This window comes from Giraffa tippelskirchi, chromosome 2, assembly GCF_054371585.1.
Source record: "Giraffa tippelskirchi isolate mGirTip1 chromosome 2, T2T-mGirTip1v1.2.pri, whole genome shotgun sequence".
In the NCBI taxonomy this organism is placed as follows: Eukaryota; Metazoa; Chordata; class Mammalia; order Artiodactyla; family Giraffidae; genus Giraffa; species Giraffa tippelskirchi.
In genome coordinates, this window is record NC_137276.1 from 224,465,667 (window position 1) to 224,491,859 (window position 26,193).

General features: G+C 40.8%; 1 protein-coding gene across 1 annotated transcript in view; it reads right to left on the reverse strand.

Annotated features, from left to right (window-relative positions):
- Window positions 1-267: 267 nt before the first annotated feature.
- TIAM1 (TIAM Rac1 associated GEF 1) overlaps window positions 268-26,193 on the reverse strand; it is a 665,813-nt gene continuing 639,887 nt past the window's right edge. The window contains exon 29 of the mRNA XM_081558051.1: window positions 268-685. Within this exon, the coding sequence (XP_081414177.1) occupies window positions 651-685 (35 nt within the window). The 3' untranslated portion in view covers window positions 268-650. The remainder of the gene's footprint in view (window positions 686-26,193) is intronic.

The following is a 26,193-nucleotide window of genomic DNA, read 5'->3' on the forward strand; positions in this document are numbered from 1 at the left end:
GTACACGATAAGGAAGCTGGGGCTGGGGCCTGGAGAGGATAATAATGTTCCCAGGGTGACAGAGTATGTAATAACAGAGCTGAGACATCAATTCAGATCACCTGGTTCTAGATCCCTTATATCAACTCCTTCCCATGGATAAGAGGGTGCATGGTACAGAAACTTGCATTGGTTCAGTCAAGCATGTTTCTGGCAAGCATGTTTCAGGCAAGTTAGATCTGACTTCACATTATGCCTAAGGAAAAAATGCCCATGAAAGAATTTTCCTTTTAAAAAACAGGCATTAGACTAATTGGTGGAAACACAAGTTCTGAGGAGGTCTGAGTAATCAGGGCTTATGCTAAGCCATGCTTCCCAGGTGGCGTTAGTGGTAAAGAACCCGCCTGCCAATGCAGAAGCCATAAGAGATACAAGTTCAGTCCCTGGGTCAGGAAGATCCCCTGGAGGAGGGCATGGCAACCCACCCCAGTATTCTCACCTGGAGAATGCCATGGACAGAGGAGCCTGGCAGACTTTAGTCCGTAGGGTTGCCAAGAGTCGGACACAACTAAAGTGACTTAGGACGCACACATATGGTGGACCGTAAGAAGAGGATTAATGGCTACCCTCTACCTATCTTTCAGGACCTTCCAGGCTAGACCCATCCATCTTCATTTCTCTTTGTCTCCTGTGGTAAAGAATTCACCTGGAAATGCAGGAAATGTAGAAGATGTGAGTTTGATCCGTGGGTCTGGACGATCCCCTGGGGCAGAAAATGGCAACCCACTCTAGTATTCTTGCCTGGAAAATTCCATGGACAGAGGAGCCTGGTGGGCTACCGTCCATGGGGTTCCAAAGAGTTGGACATGGCTGAGCACACATACACCTAGTTACTTAGTAAATGAAACAGGTAGGTGTTCCTTTTCAGCCAAAGAGCATTCAAAAAAATTATTGCTATGCAAAGTCACTATGAGTTGTGAAACTTGGGAACCTCTGTCGTAAGGGTAATGTGAAATCACAGGCATGTCCTAAAGAGAGTGATGGCCAAATTTGTGTTTAGAATAGATGGCTCCAGGAACAAGGTGGAGAGTAGATTAGTTGGAGGTGGGCAAAATAGGTATGGAGACACAGTCGTATGCGTGCTTGCCAGTCGTGTCTGACTCTTTGCAACCCCATGGACTGTGGCCCACCAGAATCCTCTGTCCATGGGGTTATCCAGGCAAGAATACTGGAGTGGGTTGCCATTTCCTCCTTCAGGGGATCTTCCTGACCCAGGAATCAAACCTGCGTCTCCTGCATTGCCAGGTAGATTCTTTACCACTAAGCCACCTAGGCAGTCTAAATAACTAGGTACTTAACTGGGCTTCCCTGGTGGCTCCGACAGTAAAGAATCCACCAGCAGTGCAGGGGATCTGGGTCAAGAAGATCCCCTAGAGAAGAGAATGGCTACCCACTCCAGCATTCTTGCCTGGAGAATTCCATGGACAGAGGAACCTGTTGGCCTACAGGCTACAATTCATGGAATTGAAAAGAATCGCACACGACTGAGCTACTAAAAAAAAAAAAACTTAATAGTAGTAGTTTCCATGGTGTCCAACAGATTCCCTCAAATTTAAAACATTTCATGATGCTCCCCTCAGTTTACCTTGGCATCCCGGGGTACTTCAGCACAGAGTTAGGAAAGGCCCATTGAAATTCACACTAAAGCCTTAAAGTAGCCACCTATATTCCACAAATTCTCTCCTACTCAGCTGCCTGACCTCATGTTTTCCAGCTCCTCCTCACTTCTCAGGTTCAGACATGTTTCTAGACTTCTTATACACATCACTGAGAGTCTACCTAAAAGATTCTCCCCATGCCATCCGACCAACCCTTTGATTAAGCGAAACCTTAATTCATCAGCTCCACCAGCAATTTCCTGGAGAACACCTGTTGCCAACCTCCCTCCCTAGGTCAATCCCTATCATCACACGCCCTCTGGGAACCTTGAAATCGTGCCTGTGTTTGTTTCTTTAATGACTCTCTGATTCACGTCTGTCTGAAAGCTCTGTGATGCCAGGGACCACCTCCCAATCATTACCAATGAAGCATATAGCGGTTCTAGCAGTGAGTTTACACAGTGGATATCCAAAACATTATTGTTGAATGAACGAGTGAATCTCCACATCTTTGCACAACCAGCCTTCTCAAATGCTTTGCATTCCTTCCTCTGGACTTTTATTCTCACATGCAACAATAATACCTTTCCCTTTCTCAGACTTCCTATTTCAATCCCAATATCATTTGTTGCTGTTCAGTTGCTAACTCACATCTGACTCTTTGCGACCCCAAGGACTGCAGCACACCAGGCTCCTCTGTCCTTCACTATCTCTAGGAGTTTGCTCAGAATCATGTCCATGGAATCAGTGATGCTATTTAACCAGTGCATCCTCGGCCACCCCTTTCTCTCAATATCTTACCCAACTTTTAAATTTCGGTTTAAATTCTATTTCATCCACGTAGCCCCTCAGGTCAACATGGCTCATACTGACTACGTGCTTCTCAGAACATTCACTCTATCTGCACTCTATATCCTGATTTTATGCACCCTCCTATCCTCAGAAGAGTTAGCAACTTTCTTGAACCAAGGGGGACTACTTCAAAGCCTCACATTCACTAGGGGTGCAGTTAACACCTTGGGACCCATTACTCTGGGTATTTTTTTATACTTATTTATTTGATTGCAACAAGCCTTAGTTGCATCAAGCAAACTCTTAGTTATGATATGTGGGATTTAGTTCTCTGACCAGGGATCGAACCCAGGCCCCCTGCATCAGGAGTGTGGAGTCTTAGCCACTTGACCACCAGGGAAGTCCACTCTAGGTCTTTTTCTTGAGGAATAAGATAAAGAAATGTAGATTAATGTGTCTCCACTTCACTATGTGAGTGAAAATACTAATCTTATTTCATTCTCCTCCCTCCCCTGGGCTGACTCCCAGCTTTCTTCCACTCTCCTCAATAGTCTCCACTGGAAACCAGGACAGGAAAACCCTAAGATTCCATACTGAAAGCTCATGAAGACTCTTAATATCATCACATTCAAGCCTTGTAACAAACCTATGAAATCCCCAAAGAGAATATTATCATCTCAGTTTTACAAGGAAATGTGAGCTCAAGTAGATAAAAAGATGAGCCTAAAATTATTGCAGACATTTGTGACAAATTATTGTTCAGAAATATTTACCCCATTCTTCTCCTCACTTTATTTCCAAACTCTTGGCTTTAGGTCAAAGTTGTGACTTTCCTTGGCTAAGACAGAAATGATGCTGTGCAAGTTCCAAGTTTTATGTGGCGGTGTATATTTCTGCTTGCTCTCTTGTTATTCCACCAACAACTAGCCAATATATATATTTCTTAGAAGAATGAATGAATGAATGACTTGACTGAGGTCAGATAACTAGTAATTCAAACTTGGAAGATTTTCTGAATCCCTGTCTCTTGCTTGTTTGATTCCTCATGTTTCTCTCCAGTTGGTGAAGAATTAGCAATCTTAAAAGAGAATATTAAAAAATTTAATAGAAAATAGACATAAGAGGCCAAAAGTAAAGGAAACAAACTAGTTATCTGGACAAAAGAGATAATGCAGTTTTCCGGGCTCCCGTGTGCAAACAATGCCCCATGTCATAGGTTGTTTTTCAGTGCCTGAAACAAAATAGATTTCATCTGAACAGGAAGGACATGGGTTATTACTGAAAGAGAATTTCCACACTGCAGGAGTAAGCTTAAAACTATGCTTCCAGGGAACTTCCCTGGTGGTCCAGTGGCTAAGATCCTGTGATCCCAATGCAGGGGACCCAGGTTCCATCCCTGATCAGGGAACTAGATTCCACATGCTACAACTAAAGATACCTCACGCTGCAAAAAGGACTACGATCCAGGGCAGCCAAATTAATTAATTAATTTTTTAAACAAAAATCATGCCTAAAGGATATCTAAGAAATCTGTAGTAGTTTCCTATAGATTTTTTTGAAAATAATATGTATATTCATCTTTCCAGAAAGTTTTAGGCTAGTGCCCCAATACACACATGCAGACATGCTTTTAAAAAAAAAAGCACAGATTTCTAGACACAAGCCAAGATTCAAGCTCAGTAAATGGAGCTAAGATCCAGCAATCCATATTTTTGAAATTTCCCCCAGTGTGCAGCTATGCAGCCAGGTTTGAGAACCTCTAGCTTACGTGGGAGGAACTTAACCACAAGACCTTTAGCAGCAACTTCAGTGCAGTTTCCTGTTTGTCTCAAAGTATCTTGTGAACACTAGTGTCTTTTAAGCTATCTGTGATGGATGAAAGGAAGACTTCAGAGGGAAAAGATAATGAAACAATTTTACTAAAATATGTTTTACAAATTTGTAGTGTAATTTCAGTTGTAATTTCTGCCAACAACACGTTAATTTCTTAATTGTCCAACTTCTCAAAGGCAAGATTGTTTTGCTTCAGATTAGATTGAGTTAACAAGTTGCAGTTTATCTCAGCTATAAGGTTCCTAGTTTTCAATCCCTGTGTTTTACTCTTGAGTAAATTTTCTTTTTGTTGTTGGTACCACAAAGGTTGCATTTTTCCCTCAATAATGAACGTGAATTATTGGCTCAAAGAAGTTTCCTTTAAGTATAAAAGCAAGCATTTTTAAAGTAACATGAATGGTAGAATTCAAAATAATGTAAACGGGCTGTGCTTAGTCACTCGGTCGCGTCTGACTCTTTACAACCCCATAAACTGTAGCCCACCAGGCTCCTCTGTCCATGAGGATTCTCCAGGGAAGAATACTGGAGTGGGTTGCCATGCCCTCCTCCAGGGGAATCTTTCCAATTCAGGAACTGAACCCAGGTCTCCTGCATTGCAGGTGGATTCTTTAGAGTCTGACACACCGGGGAAGCCCATGAATACTGGAGTGGGTGGCCTATTCCTTCTCCAGGAGGACTTCCCAACCCGGGAATTGCACCAGGGTCTCCTGCATGGCAGACAGATTCTTTACCAGCTGAGCTACCTGGGAAGCCCAATGATTGCTATAGTCAGGGTTAAACTCAGATCTCCTGGTTTGGGGGGTGTGTGTGTGTTGGACAACTAGTAACACATTCTCAAGTCTGACTTCTCATGTAGCAGCTATCATATTATTTCCACTCGGTGATAGCATGATGTATCTCATATTCCTTCCCAAATGAACTTAGGGGCATTTACTGGTAAAGAGACTGGTTAGGGACTTCCCTGGTGGGCCAGTGGCTAAGACTCAGTGCTCCCAAGGCAGTGGGCCTGGGTTCGATCCCTGATCAGAGAACTAGGTCCCGCATGCCACAACTAAGACTCAGTACATCCAAAAAAATAAAAATTAAAAATAAAACACAGTGGTTAGTAAACACAGGGCCTCCAGATAAACCCTCTGGCATGCAACCTGCCTTCCACCCCTCCTCTAAAGGTGAGTTCCGATTTCTCCTGGAAAAGCTTTCTGTGTACCGTTAGCCATTTGAGAACTCCCTGACATCCTATCTTCAACTTTACATTTGGCAACATGTGCCTTGTATTCAGCCAAGTATACTTCAATAATACCACCACAGGGCTTTTGCAGGCAAGTTCCAAGTCACATCAAATGCTTCGTACATTTGTACTTTCCCTTGTGAAGTGCTGGGATAATCATCCAGGAAATGGAAGCTAGCTCATTAGCTTTGATATTCAGCAGTTCGCATTAGCAGCGTGGTTGATAATAGACTACATTCCAGATAGATCAGGTAGTGGCTTACGTGTCATGGAACAAATATCATGAAACCCCAGATGAAATGACTATTCAACAACACATTAAATCTGGTGGCAGTTTATATGTCTAAGAAGTGAGCTGTGCCCGCGTGCAACCAAGCAGATCATTCCATTTCCTCAAATCCATAAATTCTAATGCTTCCCTTTTTCCTAAACTCTCCTGAATTCACTTCACTCAGTCATAAAAATAAGATATTTTCCCTTACTCACAAATCTCAATGGACTTTTTCGTTACACACGACATGCCTCAACTAAAATCCTCCCTTATTATAGTTAGATTTATTTTTTTAATTTAGTAGAGGAATGGGAACTTTATCCAAGAAACCTGAGGTTTTGTTCAAAAAAATTGTCTAATCTTGGTGACTAATTCTATTTAATAAAGCTTGGGTACTTTTCTCCCATATGGTACATACTCTGAAGTTACTTTTCTTTGTATAGAAGAATAGCACATTTAGTTACCTGGTTTCCCATTTTATAGCTGATTAGAAGCATGAAAAAAAAAATAGTTTGAGGGGATAAAAGCTGAACAAAGCAAACATAGTTAGAAAAATGAAAAATCCAACCTCAAGGGAGAAGAGAGAAAACTAAGACAAAGTATGATGAGAATCAAAATCATAACTCACTATACCTTTTAGTCTAACGCCAAGTAACCCAATATTCTTTGGTGGCCCTGAAGGCACCAGAATTTACATAATACCAAATAATTTTTGCGCTTAATAATAATCTGTATAAGGGTGCTCATCACATAGTATTCATAGAAAGGAAAAAATGTTGAAATAGACTTATCATCAAACAATGGAAAAACTATTAGGTAAATTATAAAGTTCCATGCAGTTGAATATTCTACAATTTTTAAGTGGTGTTAACAAAGAAGTTTAAAAAAGATAACCATAAAAGTAGTCTGAAAAAAGTTGAAACCATGTCCTATAAATTCCATTCAACCGAGCTGAGAAGTATAATAAATTCAAAGATACTGTTCAAGATGGTTAAAATGTAAAAGGTACAATAATTAAAGAAATGCCATTTGAGTCTTCATAAAATCCTGTTACATGTTTTTCAGTTTTTCAAGATGCAAGCTAAATAATGCTGTCCTAGGAAGTGGGCCAATCATAATGTGATTTGCTCTTAGATCATTTCCTAAGCTTTCTTAAATTTATCCTAGTAAAACAATCACTATCTTAATCTTAAATAGAATATTTAGATATAGCAAATGCAGCAAAGATGGCTTTTCCCTTAAAAAGATGCAAGAAATACTGAAAATAAAGTAAAAAACGCCAGTAGTATGTTTAACCACATATAAGAATCACATGGCTGGATGGCATCACCAAAGCAACGGACATGAATCTGGGCAAACTCCGGGAGATGGTGAGGGACAGGAAGGCCTGGTGTGCTGCAGTCCATGGGGTCGCAGAGTTGGACACGACTGGGCGACTGAACAACAAACAAGAAGAATCAGAAGCATGTTGCTTCACACAACATACAAAAGTCTGAGTCACAGACAGGCATTTATAATCACAATCATATATTGTCCATCTGAGATGGAGAAATTGTATGACCTCAAGTGTCTCCTCCAACTCTTAATTGTCTGTAATTCAAAGTGTCCCACACAAGGAAAAGCCTGTTTGGGGAAGTTCATCAACATAAACAAGATGAATGAACTCTGCTACCTCTATTACATCTACTCTGTACTAATTTAACTTCTTACATTTATTTCTTTGCTGTTCTGGAAGTTTCCAGGCACTGTTTATTTTTGTTCTTAACAAGCCTACATATTCCAAATGTCTCTGTTGCCCCAGTTTCTAGCTAGGGCTTTTCCCACTTACAACTTTCAGTGGTCAAAAGATTTGTTGCATTATCTCCTTTTGTCCAGTACAGGATTTATATAACGTCTTGTCCTTCACATCACCCATTTTAGAAATAAGAATTCTACTACACAAACATTTCTGTTTTCTTCATTGTCCTACATTTACTTCTACTATTTACCCAAGAGCTCTATCTAAATATTTAAAATTGGTACATCTCAGGCACCAATGGGAGTTGAAGTAAACTCAATTCCAGGGGATATAGATTGTGAATAATTATTATGCCCATACCAGTGCATGCCAGCTGAGTGTGAGCCCCAGGTCAATCCCAAAATGCTCCAAAATATTGCAGTTACATTTTTTTTTCTATCTCTTGTGGACAAATTAATCTTCATGAGATGTCTTTTATTTTCCCCAATCTATAACTCTTTTCCTCACGTGGTTTAGTACTACACCTTAAGCAACATTTTTGACCTTTCTGTATTTATAAGATACTAGTGCAAGGTTTCAGCAGCGTTGCTTCTTTAGGCTTCCCAGGTGGCTCAGTTGGTTAAGAACCTGCCAGCTAAGCTGGAGATGCCGGAGATATGGGTTCAATTCCTGGGTCAGGAAGATCGCCTGGAGAAGTGCATGGCAACCCACTTCAGTATTCTTGCCTGGAGAATCCCATGGATAGAGGAGCCTGGTGGGCTGTAGACCATGGGGTCACAGAGAGTCAGACATGACTGATGCGACTGAGCACGGTCACAATTATGTGCCAATTAGACAACCTAGATGAAACAGACAAATGCCTAGAAAGATGAAAAATTCCAAAATTGACTCAAAAATAAATAGAAAATCCAAACAAGCACATAAAAAGTAGAGAAATTTTAGAATTGCCCTGGGGGTTTGTTACCACTAGCACCACCTATATCCACATACAAAATAATAAAATTAGACCCCTACCTCACACCATATGCAAAAATTAATCAAAATGACCTAAATATAAGAACTAACACTATACAACTCTTGGAAGAAGACATAGGCACAGTTCTTTTATTCTGATTTGTGGCTTCTTCATGCATTGAGAACTAGCCCCTTGTCTGACAAATGAGTTGTATTAGGTTTCCAAGATTAGCATTTTTTTACTTTGCTCATGGTGATTTTGCTAGGCAGTCATTTCTTATATATTTATGGAACTAAGTTTAATCAATTTTTGTTATGGTCTAAGGGTTTTGTCTTTTTATACAGTTCATGAGGTTCTCACGGCAAGTATACTGGGGTGGTTTGCCATTCACTCCTCCAGTCAATTAACTGGAAAAGTCCCTGAAGCTGGGAAAGATTGAGAGCAGAAGAAGAAGAGGGCTTCAGAGGATGAGACGCCTGGATGGTATCACTGATGCAATGGACATGAACTTGGGCAAATATTGAGAGACAGGAAGGCCTGGCATGCTGCAATCCATGGGGTCGCAAAAAGTTGGAACAACAGCAGCAAAAGGTTTTGTAGCATACCTAAAAGGATCTTTCCCACCCTGAAATTATTAAAATATAAATGATTAGTGTGGAGGAGACTGCTTTGATGTTCACCAAAAAAAATCTCTTAAAGAATCAAAGTCTCAGACTATATCAGCTGTAAAATTCAAACTATAAGACTGTGAGGGGCTGATACCTACAGTTTCAATGTCTCACCAAGAACCTAGCAAGAAAAGGAAAAATGCTCTGAGTTCTCCCGGTTCCGCTGGGCAGTTATTTCCAATCCATAGATGCATGCCACTCTTCAAGTGTCCAGCTTAAGGAATGTGCAAGTTCCGAGCCACACCTCTCATAAGGTCAATACTCATCCTCTTCCACTTCACAGCAAGACTGACAGCTCCGCTCAATCAGCCCTCAACCCTCACGCTTTCTACTCTCATTTTTATCTCAGGCTTACTTTCCAGGACCTGGGATGTTCTTTTCTTTTCTCAGCTATACATTTAGAATAATGTGTATTAGATGTTGCTCCACACTTCTGAGTGTTGTAGCAGCAGAATTTTAGGCCATTTACTTCGCCACATTTCCTGAACCAGAAACCCATTCTTCAGCTTTTTAAGGGTTTCATTGCCAGTCACTATGGGAAAGCAGACACAGATTACTAAAAGAGATGGGAAATCACAAGAATTCTGGAAACCTTGCAAAATTATTCATGCTAAAAACTGCAAAATGAGAGCCTCTGACATTTTTTAATTTAATTTAGCTCAGAAGCTAACTTGTCCACTGCTCTTCTTTCCTAAGAAAGGAGCTTATGAAACCTGCTGTAATTACCAGCTCTTCCAATTTCTACAAGTCAGGTTAACTCTTTCCTCCATAATGGCCCTTTTGTAGCGTAGAAGTCCTATTCCATGAGCATGAACAAGGAAAAGCTCCTTTGGTTTACCATGGGTAATTGCAATTCCAGGAATCTCTTGACAACCAGCTCCCACATTGAGCAAAAGTCAGTTTCCAAATAGGAGAGATTTGACTTTCTGGTACAATTTTAGAGCTCCTTCTCTAAAGTAGAACTCTGTGGAGCTCAAGAATACTGTAGGGAAATCATGACCCAGTGCCTAATGGGATTTTGTTTAAAATGTAAAACATACTTATATTTTAAAAAATAGCTATTATTTATTTGAAATTCAAAATTAACTTGGTGTCCTGTATTTTTATTTGCTAACTCTGGTAACACTACTCTACAGTCATGCAGAGATATTTTTTTGTGGCTCATGGTCCTGTGAGTTTCTCGGGTAGCTTCAGAGAAAATAAAGACTTGTTTGGGAAAATCCTAGTATCTACAATTGCACAGAATCTCAGATACGACTGCACACTAATGGATAGTTTCAACAAAGTTCATGAGAAAGAAAGACAAAACTGTTTTCCAGTACCTTCCACAAATTCTCCCAGATTCAAGTCCTAAGTACACATCAATGAGGGTAACAAGTGCGGAGTCGGGTGGGTACAATCAGTGTATCAGGTTGTCACTGCAGGTTTCTCTTCATCCGAAGACTCTTTTCTTATAAAATGCATTCCTACACTTTCCTTATGAACCTTCAGCATCTCCTACCACTGATCAAATGCACTGAATCATCTAGACCCCACTAAATCCTTTTGCACTTGGATCTCTTCTATGTAACTGACATCAATAGAGCAGTTAGATGCCCAGAATTATGAAACCCTGCCTATGCCTGAGGAATGGTGAAATATTCTGAGACAAAAGCAGTTTCTGACCTTACCAAGTGACTCTAGCTATGAAAGTCTGGCTATTAAATCTATTTCAGAACAAGTAGAAGGTAATAATGTTAAATCCTGGGGCAGCCAACTACAGCAATGATATCATGTGCCCATCTGCTGACTCTAAGGCAATTTTAAGATTTCCTTTCACTCAACTTTCATCTCTAGACTCCAATCCAAAATAAGCTTCCCACCTCTCACAGAAGCCCATCTAATAAGCCCATCCTTAAAATGCTTATAAATCAATAGGGATTCATCAGAATGCATGCTAAGTCACTTCAGTCGTGTCCAACTCTTTGCAACCCCATGGACTGTAGCCTACCAGGCTCCTCTGTCCATGGGATTCTCCAAGCAAGAATACTGGAGTGAGTTGCCATTCCCTTCTCTGGGGAATCTTCCCAACCCAGGGATAAAACCCAGGCCCCTTGCATTGCAGGCAGATTCTTTACCATCTGAGCCACCAAGGAAGCCATTGGTCCCTAAAACAATATTGAGCCAATAGAGAAGCCAAAATATGAACAGCTGATGGGCCAAATCCTGTACAGACGTTTTGTGAGGGATGGAATTGAGAGACAGAGTTTGATTTCATTTCCATTCCACGTCTTTAGAGGAGACAGATACTCTCCAGAAGCTCAGAGGGTCCACTTCTCCCCAGTTGCCTTATATTGACACATCCCAGGCAGTGCCTGTCTGCCCCAGAAAAGAGTTCATCCAATATGTTCAAGGAACATCTCATGTGCCAATCAGCTGGTTTTGAATGCAGTTTTAAGTCTTCCTATCACAAAACATTTTTCTCTAGACATCAAACCATAGAAACAATAAAACTATGTATTTCCATGAATTTCATGTAAATTTCTCACCTCCTGGGTCTTTCTGTTGCCTGGACACAACTTCTCATATGCCTATATGCCTTTGCACACAATTTTCACCTTTCCTACAATGATTTCCTCCAATCTATTTGCACCCTAGCCTCCCTGCCATGTCCTACTCATTTTTAAGTCACAGCTCAAACATTGCTTCCCTGTGGAATGATTTTTTGCTGCCCCATGGTAGCCTTAAATCCTTCCTCCACTGCAACTTATACAACTCTTCATTTCAGCCTTTCTTACTGTTTATATTTATTTATACTTTATTATATTTAAATTCCTCAAGATTAGAGACACAGTGTTTCTATATCTAATTTTCCTGTATTTAGCACAGTACCTGCCCCATGGTAGGTTTTAAATATCAGTTTGGCAAATTAATTAATAAATGAATGGATATGATTTAGTTGAATCGAACTGTGCCTGAGACTAAAGTTACAATCTCAACATTCATATAAACAAATAAGTTTCACTTTCCTTGGACAGCAGCATTTTCACCTTTGACCAGTCTAAATCCCTCATCACTTTTATGAGACATCAGATTTCATATGGAATGACTGTGTCATTCCTTCACCTCTACCCAGAGAAGGTATTGCTGCTAAGGACCGATGGCAACATTATCTCTGAGTTTAAATGGCAACATATTTTCCTGGAGTTGAAACATCCATTATCCTAGGTTCGTTATGGCTGTCTAAACATTTACACTCAATTGCTAGTGTGTGCTCACCCATTTCTTATTGCCTTCTGTGGCACAGAAGGAAAAAAACATCACTTTTAAAAAATCTTCTCCTTTCCAGAGGTGAGAAGTTTGTCTCTGTTACAGATGTAAGATGGTGTGAAATCAAAATGAGACTTTTCAGATTTCCATTCTAGGAGTCAAATAGCATTTCCTCAGTACTTTACCTTAGAGAACTCAATCTCAAACTTTCTACAGAAAAGGTTTTTTTTTTCTGTAATAGCCATTGATTCGAAGTTTGGTGGCCTGACCCAAAAGTCACCCTGCCAGAGTGAAGTCGAGTTGTATTAGTTTGTAGCCTTCAATGGCTGGAATTGTGGTCTGTGGATCAAGAGCAACAGTATCTCCTGGGACCATACAAGAAATGCAGAATGTTGAGTCCTAACCCAGGGCTAATAATCAGACATATAAACAAAAGGAAATTTACATTTTTTTTGACTAAGGACACTGCTTACAACAGGCATATGATAGAAATCAATGTTGGATCTCAGTCTCCAAATAACTACCAGTCTTGCTGAGCCCTCCCTCTTATCTGTGCCTGTCTCACAGTCACCCAGGACCTCCATCCTTAACGTGAAGTGCAACCAAGAAGTGGATGCGAGGCTGGTGCTCTGCTGGTGTGCCGCCACATGGCTCTCCATGGCCTAACCCAGCACACCCAGCAGATCTCTAGGTCAGACTCCAGCCACTTACTAAGACGGCTAAGATCAAGAGGACTTGTAAGCAAACTCCTAAGCAAGAGGAAGGTAGGGAGTTATAGATTGGACTCCCTCAATAAAGCAAGTCTGCAGTTGATTACCATGGTAGCAACATTAACTGATGTTGTTTCCAGTGGACATGGTAAATCAAAGGGAATAAAAGAAGGGAAGAGAATATATATATATAGAGAGAGAGAGAGAAAGGAATGCATATATACATACACATATATATAGAGAGAGAGAGAGAAAGGAATGCATATATACATATATATATAGAGAGAGAGAGAGAGAAAGGAATGCATATACACATATATATATATAGAGAGAGAGAAAGGAATGCATATATACATACATACATATATATATATAGAGAGAGAGAAAGGAATGCATATATACATACATATATACATAGAGAGAGAGAAAGGAATGCATATATACATACATATATACATAGAGAGAGAGAAAGGAATGCATATATACATACATATATATATGTATATATATATATAGAGAGAGAGAGAGAGAGAAAGGAATGCATATATACATACATATATACATAGAGAGAGAGAAAGGAATGCATATATACATACATATATACATAGAGAGAGAGAAAGGAATGCATATATATATATATATATGTATATATATATAGGGAGAGAGAGAGAGAGAGGAATACATATTAAAGAGAGAGAGAGAGAGGAATACATATATATATATGTATATATATATATAGGAGCTTCCTTGGTAGCTCTGATGGTAAAGAATCTGCCTGCAATGCAGGAGACCCCAGTTCGATCCCTGGATGGGGAACATCCCCCAGAGTAGGAAATGGCAACCTACTCCAGTATTCTTGCCTGGAGAATCCCATGGACAGAGGAGCCTGGCAGGGGAACGGTCCATGGGATGAAAAAGAGTCAGACACGACTGAGTGACTAAGCACACACACAAACACACGCACACATGCACATATATATGAGGCAAGAGGGCCAAGGACAGTGATATTCAAACATTAGTTAGCGTGCTTTATTACCTTCTGCCTCAGAGGTTTGACTTGAGAAGGAAAACTCAGCTGTTTAGTAAGTATCCCAGGCGATTCCAGTACAAGCGGTTTTTTAAATCATTCCTGAGGAACACTTATCTGGAGGAAGAAAGTATTTCTTTTCTTTATTCTTTGATGCAATGTTGTCCCCAAATCTGTTTGGATTAAGAACAAGGACCATTTCCCTATTACCACATGCCACCCAAGTTGTATGTTCCAATCCAGGCATTTAAATAAGAAATGCAAAAGTGGAAGAGGCGGGGGGTCCCACAAGTACTAAGTCTTTCAAACAGGCTTTGTCAACTATCACAGTAGTAGAGTGGGGTGAAAAGCACTCTGGGGCTCTGGTCCCACTTCTGCCACTAGGAGCCACCTTGGTCATATCACAGCCTCTCTAGGTCTCAGTTTTCTCATCTATGAAATGGAAATAATAATACCTACCTCATCTCACAGAACTGTTTGAAGACTCAGATGTATACACATAAGGAACTTATAAACTGGGCAATATAGTAAGAATGTATTCTTTTCCAAAGTTGTTTTATAGAATTTTTTCGCATGATATTGAAGCAATTTTTCATTATATATATTTGCTTGTGCAACATCTTGAACTTAGCCATTTTATGAGAACTGTCATTCTGTTCCACTGGCCTTATAGTCACATGGCATCAAACAGGACCTTGTCTTTATTAACTCATTCAGGGACTATATGAAAGCAAAGATTGAGGAATTAAGTGGCAATATCTCATCTAAAATCTTTGTTTTGCACTTTGAAAGACCTCAAAATGTAAAAAAGGAATGCACTTTTAACTATTGTGAATGAGGAAACACTGAGGCTAAGAGCTGTGTCCATTTCTGCCTTAATTTCCCTCCACACGAACACAAAAAGCACTGCCCACGATGCCGATTTGAGAGTGTCAACTACAAATTGGCCCTTGCCATCTACCTCTACAAGAGTTAAATCATGTGCTGATGCAACTGCTGGCCTTCAACACCCTCTGAAAGGAGTTCAAGGTGGAGAGCAGGAATGAGACACCCTGTATTCAGGGGCTTCCCGGTGGTGTTAGTGGTAAAGAACCTGCTTGCAAATACACGAGATGTAAGAGACTAGAGTTTGACCCCTGGGTTGGGAAGATTCCCTGGAGAAGGGCATGGCAACCCACTCCAGTATTCTTGCCTGGAGAATCCCATGGACAGAGGAGTCTGGCAGGCTACAGTCCATGGGGTCGCAAAGAGTTGGACACAACTAAGTGATTTAGCAAGCACGTGCTCAGAGGAAAAGCTGGCAGGACAGGTCTTCATGTAGTTAGATATTCTCAGGAGCAGATTTATGAGCCCAATTCTTATGTTCCCTCACATCTAGAAAAACACTAAAATCCTTCACAGTGACAACTGTTTCTCATGACTAGCCAAAAGCGTCATGAGACTAGCAGAAACCTGGAGAAATATGTGCTCGATTGCATGTATTCCCGCTTCACCAAAATCACATATATGCTGATCTTCCCCCGCCCCACCCTGCCTCTTTGGAGCAGTTTCTCAGAGCTATCTGAAGTGTTGTCTCCTGGACTGCAGTCCTCATTTTGCCCCAAATAAAACTTTCAACTCTCACATTGTGCATTTACGTTGACAAGAGTTTAAAGAAGACTTGCAATGAGAGGTGAACAAAATTATTTCCATAAAGGATGAAGGTTCAGGCATCAGGAGTAATCATAGCTGAGGCAGCAACTTTTTACTGAATCAAAAATTGACTCAATGAGAAATACATCACTTGCTCCTACTTACAAATAATCATTCTATTCTCTCTGACAATACTTCCTTTTCACAGAAATACATAGAGTAAAATTGCTTTTTCTTCTTTGTGATTTGTACTACAGATTCCAACTGGGACAGAAATAAATGGAAAACATGTACCCGGACCTCCCAGTGATCCCAGGCCAAGTCGTGTAGTTCTGTCGATGGAGGCAATTATAATCCTAATGAATATGCTTGGTGCTCACTGGCAAAGACACTGAGCTCAGAGAAGATTTTGGCCCTTTTGATTAAATGTGCACACCAGCTGGCTCCCAAACGAGTCTCATACAAATGTCTCTGATCCTATTTTCAAAAGAAATAATAACAATACCAGGGGCTATCAAATAAAAACTCTTTCTCAGACCTGGAGTGATTTGAAGGAATTACAGTGTCCAAGGGTCGCATACCTGTTTTTTTCACAAAAAGGCAGGCAGGTACCATAAACCAATAAGCAACACCTGTCCAGGCTGGAGGCAGCAGAATTTACTTACCAGACAATAACATCCATAAATCCACACACTGCCCAGATCTTCATTTTTCTCGGCGCAGAAACCTGAAGGACTAACTTTTATGGTCTGGATTCTAGTAGGGCTGAATAATGGCCAAAGAGATCAGATCCTAAATCCTGGAATTTATAGATTCTACCTTATAAGGAAAAAACATCTTTGCAAATGTAATTAAAGTGAGGATCTTTTTTATTAAACTTTTTATTTTGCATTGGATTATAATCAATTAACGGGTCTTCCCTGGTGGCTCAGATGGTGGAAGAATCCACCTGCAATGCAGGAGACCGAGGTTCAATCCCTTGATAAAGAAGATCCCCTGGAGGAGGGCACAGCAACCCACTCCAGTATTCTTGCCTGGAGAATGTCACATACACACACATAGTCAATTAACAGTGTTGTGACAGTTTCAGGTGGACAGCAAGGGGACTCAGCCATCCATATACATGTATCCATTCTCCCCCAAAGGGAACCTTGGTGGCTTAGGGGTAAAGAATTCACCTGCAGTGCAGGAGAAATGGGTTTGACTCCTGAGTTGGTAAGATCTCCTGGAAAAGGAAATAAAAACCCACTCCAGTATTCTTAGCAGCAGCAGCAGCCAGTATTCTTGCCTGAGAAATCCTATGGACAGAGGAGCCTGGTGTGCTACAGTCCATGGGGTCGCAAGAGTCAGACATGACTTAGTGACTTAACCACCACCGCCATTCTCCCCCAAATTCCCTCTCAGCCAGGCATCCACATAACATTCCAGTATGCCGCAGAGGTTCTCCGACTGTTGGGAAGGTTCTGGGCCCCCCATCAGGCTTCCCAGCCTGGAGATCCAGCAAAGGGACTAGGAATCCCCAGGGAATTTGACTTTGAAGGCAGCAGGATTTGACTGCAAGGCTTTCACAGGACTAGGGGTAACAGAGACTATTCTTGGAGGGCACACATAAAATATTATGCATACCAGAAGCCAAGGGAAAGGAGCAGTGACTCCACAGGAGACTGAAGCAAACTTCTGCTGAATTAGGGATCTTGACAAGAGTATAGTATCCTGAATTATCCAGGAGGGCCCTGAATGTAATCACATGTGTCCTTTTTAAGAAGGAGGCAGAGAGATTTGACACACAGCGGAAAGGGGATGTAAAGACAGAGGCAGATTGGAGTGATGAAGGCATGAGTGAAAGAATTCTTGCAGCCTCCAAATGCTGGAAGAGAAAAGGAGCGCAATGTCTCCTAGAACCTCTGGAGGAACCAGAGACCCAGGCGACACCTTGATCTCAGACGGTGCGTGCTAAGTCTCTTCAGCCGTGTCCCACTCTTTGTGACCCCATGGACTGTAGCCCACCAGGCTCCTCTGTCCATGGAATTCTCCAGGCAACAATACTGGAGTGCGCTGCCATGCCCTCCTCCAGGGGATCTTCCCCACCCAAAGATCGAACCCAGGTCTTTTATGTCTCCTGCATTAGCAGGCAGATTCTTTACCACTAGCACCATCTGGCCCCTAGGACTGTGAGAGAGTAAACTTCTGTTGTTTTTTGTTTGTTTGTTTGTTTTACCTGACCCTTTCCCTTTATGTATTTTTTTAATTAATTAATTTATTTTAATTAGAGGCTAATTACTTTACAATACTGTAGTGGTTTTTGCCATACACTGACATAAATTAGCCGGGGGTGAGTTCGTGGTGAATTTTTTACAGCAGCCACAAAAAACTAATATACAGACCCAAATCATCTTTCTTTTTTCTGTCTCTCTTTAAGCCCCACCCTCACCCCATAAGCCAGACAAAGTGAATTCCTTGTTCCTGTTAAACACACCCCACCCCATGCTATGTCTCACTGCTTTCTTGACTAAAACAATCCACTTCATTTCTCTAAAATAAACTCTATGCAGTCCTCAAGGAATAATTCGAATGTTCGAATTAGTACATCCTCCACAATTTGGGTTTGAACTTCAGTGAGAAGTGAAGAGAGTTTCTTTCCTCATAATAAATAGATTTACACAGCAACTATTGCCAAAAATCTTGACTCCCTGTGTACCGATGCCAAACAGAAACAAGAAGACGGAGATTTGGAGGATAAGAGGGTTGGGTTTATTTCTTTTGTCAGGCAAAGGGGGAAGCCAGAGTCTCAAGAACTGTTTCCCCTTCCCTGGGAAGACAAGAAGAGTTCTTTTAAGTAGAGCTCCTACGGGGAAGACATATGTACACCCGTGGCTGATTCAGGTCAACGTATGGCAAAAACCACCACAATATTGTAAAGTAATTAGCCTCCAATTAAAATAAACAAATTAATTTTAAAAAATAGATAGAGCTCATATATGACAAGGATCAGAGAAATGAAGGTCTTGAATTTTCTTCTTCTTGCATTATTTCAATAGTGTCATAACTGGAGTCAAGGAATTAGGTAATTGGGTCCATTTGCCTCTGGGTTATAGGTCTGTGACCTTCTTTCTGAAATACAAAAAGCTACAAGAGATGGACTGCTACAAGTGAGTGCAGGAAATGTCAACACCAGGTGCAGAATGTAGTTGCACTTGGAGTTAGAGGGTGATAGGCACAGGATATAATTCATATAGTGTCAGAGGGTGTTAGAGTTTAGTTTTGCGAAGAACAAATCTAGTTACAGACACCACAGATTAGCAATATTTAAAATATGACTAAGACTGATTAGCTCCTTCAAGCCAGTTTTTCTCTCCTCTAACCTGTTCATTATTCACTTTATTTTCCTCGTTATCAGAGGAGAAAAAAAGCACCATTTCTATTTTTGCTGCAAAACAACCAAGAGCAGTGTCATAACAAAGTTGGTATCAATGCTATTTCTTATGTAATCAACTTTTAGTTGCATGGATAGTGTATCCCCTACCCATCTCCTCCTAGTTCCTAGGAAATTTCCAGTTGGTCTGGTTCAGTTCTACCATGGGCAAGAAGAACCTGTCCTGTCCAACTCCCATCTTGACACAAATTGACCAAGTCCTCTCTACCCTCTGCTTCCTGCAGTCCAGGGAGGGTTTGATCTGTTAGACGGTGACCCCCTGTGATGGGTCGTTCAGAAGTCTGCACTCTGCGGAGACCCAATGACAAATCACACTCACGCCTCCTTCTGCTCTTGTGATGGATGATCCTTCTTCCCCATCCACTTTGAGGACTGTCTACTTCTTCGGCTCCACGCTGAGAAGCACTTTTCATGCCTTCTCTCTTCTTCCGGCCCTGGTCTTAATCTATATTTGGGGAGCAAACATCATGTCTTACACTGAGAACAGTAGCATATTTTATTCTATGGCCTGATTTTTTAAAATATTTTTTACATTAATCTTTCATTATATAAGCAAACCATGGACATTAGAAGAAAGAAACTTATACAGAATAGCATAAGATAAAATGCAAAATTGTTCTTTTTATCTCTGCCAGCTTCTATTCCCTCTAAGCAAGTTGGCAGTGTCTTTTCTATCTTTCAAATATTTTCTATAACCGTATTGCCATGTATGATATTGAGAAATGGAATATTTCCTGCCATATCAGTAAACGAAGGATGTCATCAGTGATTGCAGCCCTCCAACATGAGCTGGTGAACTCAAAGGAAACTCGGGAAAGAAAGACTACTTGCCATCTAGCAGCCATCAGACTAAAGCCACTGCCTATGGTGAGCCCTGAGGAAACTCAGGATGTAACAAGACAGGGTACTGGCCCCAGACAGCTGAGGTGCATATCAAGAGAATGATTTCAGTGAGCCCAGACTCTTGCATCATCCCACATATAGAAAAGCACTAAATTCCTTAACTTGGGGTATCTGGTTTTCTATAATTAACAGCAATCTTTTGATGTTCAGTCATCTGCCCTTTGCTGCAAAATTCCTATATATTCTGGCTCCCCACTTCTCCTCAGAGCAATTCTTTCAGGTTTACCTGAGATGCCACCTCCCAGACTTGAAGTGCTAAAAATTCCCACCTAATAAAACTTATCTCTCAACTTTTAGGTAGTGAATATGTAAGTTGACAATGTATGCATTGTAAAGATTCTTCTTCCATATTTTACCTTTTATTATGAAATAGAGCATACAAATATGGAGTATGAGAAAATATATATGTACAATTTAGAGAATACTCATATATGTAAACTCACCAACCAGTCAAGAGAATAACAACATATACCTCAGGAACTCTTATATGTACCTCCCAAATTGCATTTGTCTTCTAGTCTCTCAAAGGTATCCTAATTTTTATGTTGAATATCCCTTTGATAGTCATTAGATTTGTTCATAATTATTCTGGCCACTTGGTAAACTGTGCTTGCCCACACATTTGGCTCAGATGGTAAAGAATCTGCCTGCAATGCAGAAGACCTGGGTTCGACCCCTGGGTCAAGAAGATCCCCTGGAGAAGGGAATGGCTACCCACTTCAGTATTCTTGCCTGGAGAATTCCATGGACAGATAAGGCAGGCAGGCTACAATCCATGGGGTCATGAAGAGTCGGACATGACTGAGCAACTAATAGTTGGCAGTGTTGTTTTTGACAAATGGAATGTGATCAGAAGTGACTGGATAGATGCTTTAAAAGTCAGTGTAAGCTGTGCTACATTCTCTTTTTCTGTCTGTGTCCAGCAATGTTCTAGATGGTGGCTCTCCATCAGCCTGGGTCCACAAATGAAGACAACAATGTGGAAACAGAGAAATGAAACCATTATGTCAAGCATGAAGTGTTGAGTTGTTGATGACCAACTACAACAGAACATAGGTTACCTGCTGTGGTCTCATTGCTTCTTGCCCTATCTTTGTCATCACAAGTACAACTTTAAATATAATACACTTGCAAATGGATGCCCTTGAGCTTAGTTGTTGTAGTCAGGAGATGTTTGAAAACAGGAAACAGGAAAGAGCTGTGGAAGGCGGGGAGAAGCTGATGAGAAGCTTTGAATCTGGTTTCTGACTGAAGAGTGATCTTTGTTTTTCTCTCAAGCTAAGGAGACTCTCAAACCCCTCTCACACCTCTGGGAGACAGTATTTTAAGACAGACACTTTCAGGTAGCTTTGAATTAAAAGGCTATATACAGAGTAATCCTTTTAGCATTTTAGCCTTATTAGAGCCAGGAAAACTTGATTGAGAGAATATTTGTAATGGAGGAAGAATATAGGAATAATGGTGATGATGATAATGTGGAAACAGTAATTTTTACTTATTGAGTTCTTACTACATGCCAGACGCTCAATTGTTCATGTTTCCTCGGATGATTCATTTAATCCTTACAAGATATTCTTAGAGGCTCAGACTCTTAATCTACTTGAAGCAGGATACAGATGGCCCCCCAGCTAAGCAGCAGGAGTTTGTCCCTTGCAGACAGATACTCCACATAGCAGAAGCTAGAAAGAAGTTGAGCTAAAGAGATAAAAGACCACAGATTTCTCATTTTTAAAAGTCAAGGAGACCTTCATGACTACACATGCACAGAAAGTCAGCTCAGAGGTCAAAAGGGAAGCTGCTCCACCCCACAGCAAGTGATGTCAATCAACCCATAAGCCTCCTCTCTAGAATCCTTCTTAGCTAGGAGATGCCCATGCACACACAAGGGAATGTTAGGTAGGTAGATATTTTTAGCAGCCAAGAGATGACAGAGGCAAAAAAAAAAAGAAAAAAACCAAGGGGGGGAATAATCAAGCTAAGCCCCAACCATCTGGGGACCATGCCCTGACTTTAGCAGCAAAGAGGTGATGATGGCTAAAGACAAGAGGAGAACAGTTCAGTTAGGCTCCAACTATCTGGAGACCCTCCCCTGACCTCACCCAAAAGAGGTGAAACCATTATCGGGTGGTGTACAAGTTATCCTGATAAAGAGATACTTTATCTCTCAGTAACAGGAGAGAGCTTCCCAGGCAGGACTGTGCATGTCCAGAATAGACAGTAACCCAAACTCATGATATCAACATTACAATAAAATCCACATGTGGTTTTGCCCTCTCCCAGGTGAGCTTTTCTTAGCAAATCAAGGGTAGTAAGTGCATGCACAATAACAAACTTGTTATAGAACTTGGGACAGTAAAACAGAGATCCTATCACAACTCCCCTCAGAATAACTCCTTATAAACACCCCCTAAACCTGTATGGGAGGGCCTGCTTCACCTCCCAGATACAGTCTGCTCGCCCTCTGAAAGTATATGTATGTTTTAATAAGCTTTGAAAGTGAACGTGGAAGTCGCTCAGTCGTGTCTGACTCTGCGACCCCATGGAATTCTCCAGGCCAGAATACTGGAGTGAGTAGCCTGTTCCTTCTCCAGGGGATCTTCCCAACCCAAGTCTCCTGCATTGCAGGTGGATTCTTTACCAGCTGAGCCACAAGAGAAGCCCAAGAATACTGGAGTGGGTAGCCTATCCCATCTCCAGCGGATCTTCCCGACCCAGGAATGGAACCGGGGTCTCCTGCACTGCAGGCGGATTCTTTACCAACTGAGCTATCGGGGAAGCATTTACTTTGTGCTTAAGCCTGAAGTTGTCTGCAGTTCTTTGCTTGCTGCCACAAGGACTAAGATTGCTGGTCCAGGTCTCTCATTGACCTCCTTAGTTGAAGCTCTCTGACATAACACACTCCAATCCAGTAACAAGAGGACCCTGTGTCTGTGTCTGCGTCTGCATGTGCCTGCTCAGTCACTCAGTCGTGTCTGACTCTTTGTGACCGCATAGACTGTAGCCCGCCAGACTCCTTTGTCCATGGGATTCTCCAGACAAGAATACTGGAGTGGGGTGCCATTTCTTCTTCCAGGGGATCTTCCTGACCCAGGGATTAAGCATGCGTCTCCTGCATTGGCAGGCAGATGGGCTTCTCTGGTGGCTCAGTGGTAAAGAATTTGCCTGTCAATGCAGGAGACATAGGTTTGATCCCTGTACCAGGAGGATCCCCTGGAGAAGGAAATGGCAACCTGCTCCAGTATTCTTGCTGGGAAAATTCCATGGACAGAAGAACATGGTGAGTTACAGTCCATGGGGTCACAAAGAGTCAGACATGACTGAGCACAACAACAACAAAGGCCAGGCCAACTAAGCCCTACTCTGCACAATGCTAGAGCGCCATCCTAGCTGCAGAGACTTCTCATCTCTGCTTCCTGCTGCTCCCTACCTCAGCGCCAATACCACAGGGCTCTCCATAATAAACATCATGACCTCTGAACCTCTTTCCCAAATCTGTATTCCAGACAATTCAGTCTACTTTAATGTGGAAGCAGAGATCCCCCAAAATGAAAGCACCTTGATTCAATATCCTAAGATTATTCTCCTGCTAAGCTAAGCTTGCTCCTTTGAAGAAAAGATATGACCAACCTAGACAGCATATTAAAAAGCAGAGACATTACTTTGCCAACAAAGGTCCATCTAGTTAAAGCTATGGTTTTTCCAGTAGTCATGTATGGATGTGAGAGTTGAACTATAAAGAAATCTGAGCACCGAAGAATTGATGCTTTTGAACTGTGGTGTTGGAGAAGATGATTGAGAGTCTCTTGGAATTCAAGGAGAATCAAGCAGTCCATCCTAAAGGAAATCAGTCCTGAATATTCATTGGAAGGACTGATGTTGAAGCTGAAACTCCAATATTTTGTTCACCTGATGCCAAGAACTGACTCATTTGAAAAGACCCTGATGCTGGGAAAGATTGAAGGCAGGAGGAGAAGGGGACAACAGAGGATGAGATGATTGGATGGCATCACAGACTCAATGGACATGAATTTGAGCAAGCTCTGGGAGTTGGTGATGGACAGGGAAAACTAGCGTGCTGCAGTCATGGGGTCACAAAGAGTCAGTCGTGACTGAGTGACTGAACTGACTGAAGCAATGATAAAGGATTTACAAATCCCAGTTTCTCCAGAGTAACTCATAATGGGTCTCCATAAAGGCAATGGTCATTTTCAGTAAATGATTATCTCTATCTTCTCAATGAAAATTCTCTTCCAGTGTGGGTTGTCTTTTTGTGCCCAGCAAGTTTGTTACATCAGAGTCTTCTATTCTTGGTTCAAGAATCTCATTAAGGCAGTTCTAGTCAGCCACTCAATCTTCATCAACTGATTTCTAAAGAAATATTTATTTCTCTGCAATACCTGCCAAAAGCCTGCTGCTTCCTTAGAGAATATTGGCCCCAGACCACATCTACGGATCTCGTTAACCTGTGTTCTTCTTATACCAGCTGCTTTTGTCTTTCCTGCTGTGATTGGAGTTCTGTTTGCTGTGGCAGTAAGAGAGGTGTTTGAATTCCTTCCAGTGAGAAAGAAACATTTCCTCCTTGGTGTCTGGGCTGAAGACACACCCTCACATTGTAGAACATCAGAGAATGCTCTGTGTGACCTGGGCCAACCCCCTGGTAGAAACAGTTCAGGAGTGAATTTTCAGGCACAATTCACATAGCTTATTGAAAAATGTTAGTGTTAATATATATGTTTTAGAATAAACTTCAGTATCCATTCATGATGGAAACTCAACAAGCTATGTACAGAAGGAATGTTTTACATCATCAAAAAGGCCATATATGACCAGCCCACAGCTAACATCATGCTTACAGGCAAAAAGCTGAAAGTTTTTTCTCTAGGATCAGAAACAGGATAAGGATATCAAAAACTCTCACCAATTTTTTAACAAGATATTGGCAGTCCTAGCCAGAGCAATTAGACAGAAAAAAGAAATCCAGATCAGAAAAGAAGAAATAAAGTGGTCAACTTTCAGGTGACATGATGTTATTTATAGAAAATCTTAAAAAGTGTACCCAAAAGCTGTTAGAACTAGTAAATTCAGCAAAGATGCAGAATACAAAATCAATACGCAAATATTAGCTGTTTCTATACACTAATAACCAACTATCAGAAAGAGAAATCAAGGACGCAATCCCATTTACAACTGTATCTAAAATAATAAAATACCTAGGAATAAATTTAACCAAGGAAGTGAAAGGTTTAGGGTTAAAAGAAAAAACCCTAACCTTAACCCTAACATTGAAAACTTGAAGACATTCATGGGAAATTGAGGGTGATACAAATAAATGGAAAGAATATTCCATTCTCATATATTGGAAGAATTAATATTGTTAAAATGTCTATACTACTCAAAGCAACTTATAGATCCAATGCAATTTTTTAAGATTCCAATTCCACTTTTCATATAAATAGAACAAACAAGTCTAAAATCTGTATGAAACCACAAAAGATTCCAAATAGCCTAGGCAATCTTGAGAAAGAATAAAGCTGGAGGTATCACACTCTGTGATTCCAAATGCTATTACAAAGCTGTAGTATTGAAAACAGTACAGTATTGGCATAAAAACAGACACATAGACAATTCAAACAAAAGAGAAGGCCCACAAATAAACTTGTGCATATAAATCAGTTAATTAATGACAAAGGATCCAAGAATATGCAATGGGGACAGAAATATACTCCATAGTCTCTTCAATATATGGTGTTGGGAAAACTGGGCAGCCACAGGTGAAAGAATGAAACTGGATACCTATCTCACACCATAAACAAAACTTGAAATGGATAAAGACTTAAACAAGTTTATGTTCAAACTTGTAGAAACCATAAAACTTCTAGAAGAAAGCATAGGCAATAAGTTCCTTGACATCAGTTGTTATGATGATTCTTTTGAATTTGACACCAAAAGCAAAGGCAACAAAAGCAAAAATAAACAAATGGGACCACATCAAACTAAAAACTTCTGCACATCAAAGGAAATCATCAATAAAATGAAAAGGCGGTCTGTGGAATAGGAGAAAATGTTTGCAAATTATCTCATGAGTTAATATCTACAATATATAAAAAATTCACACAA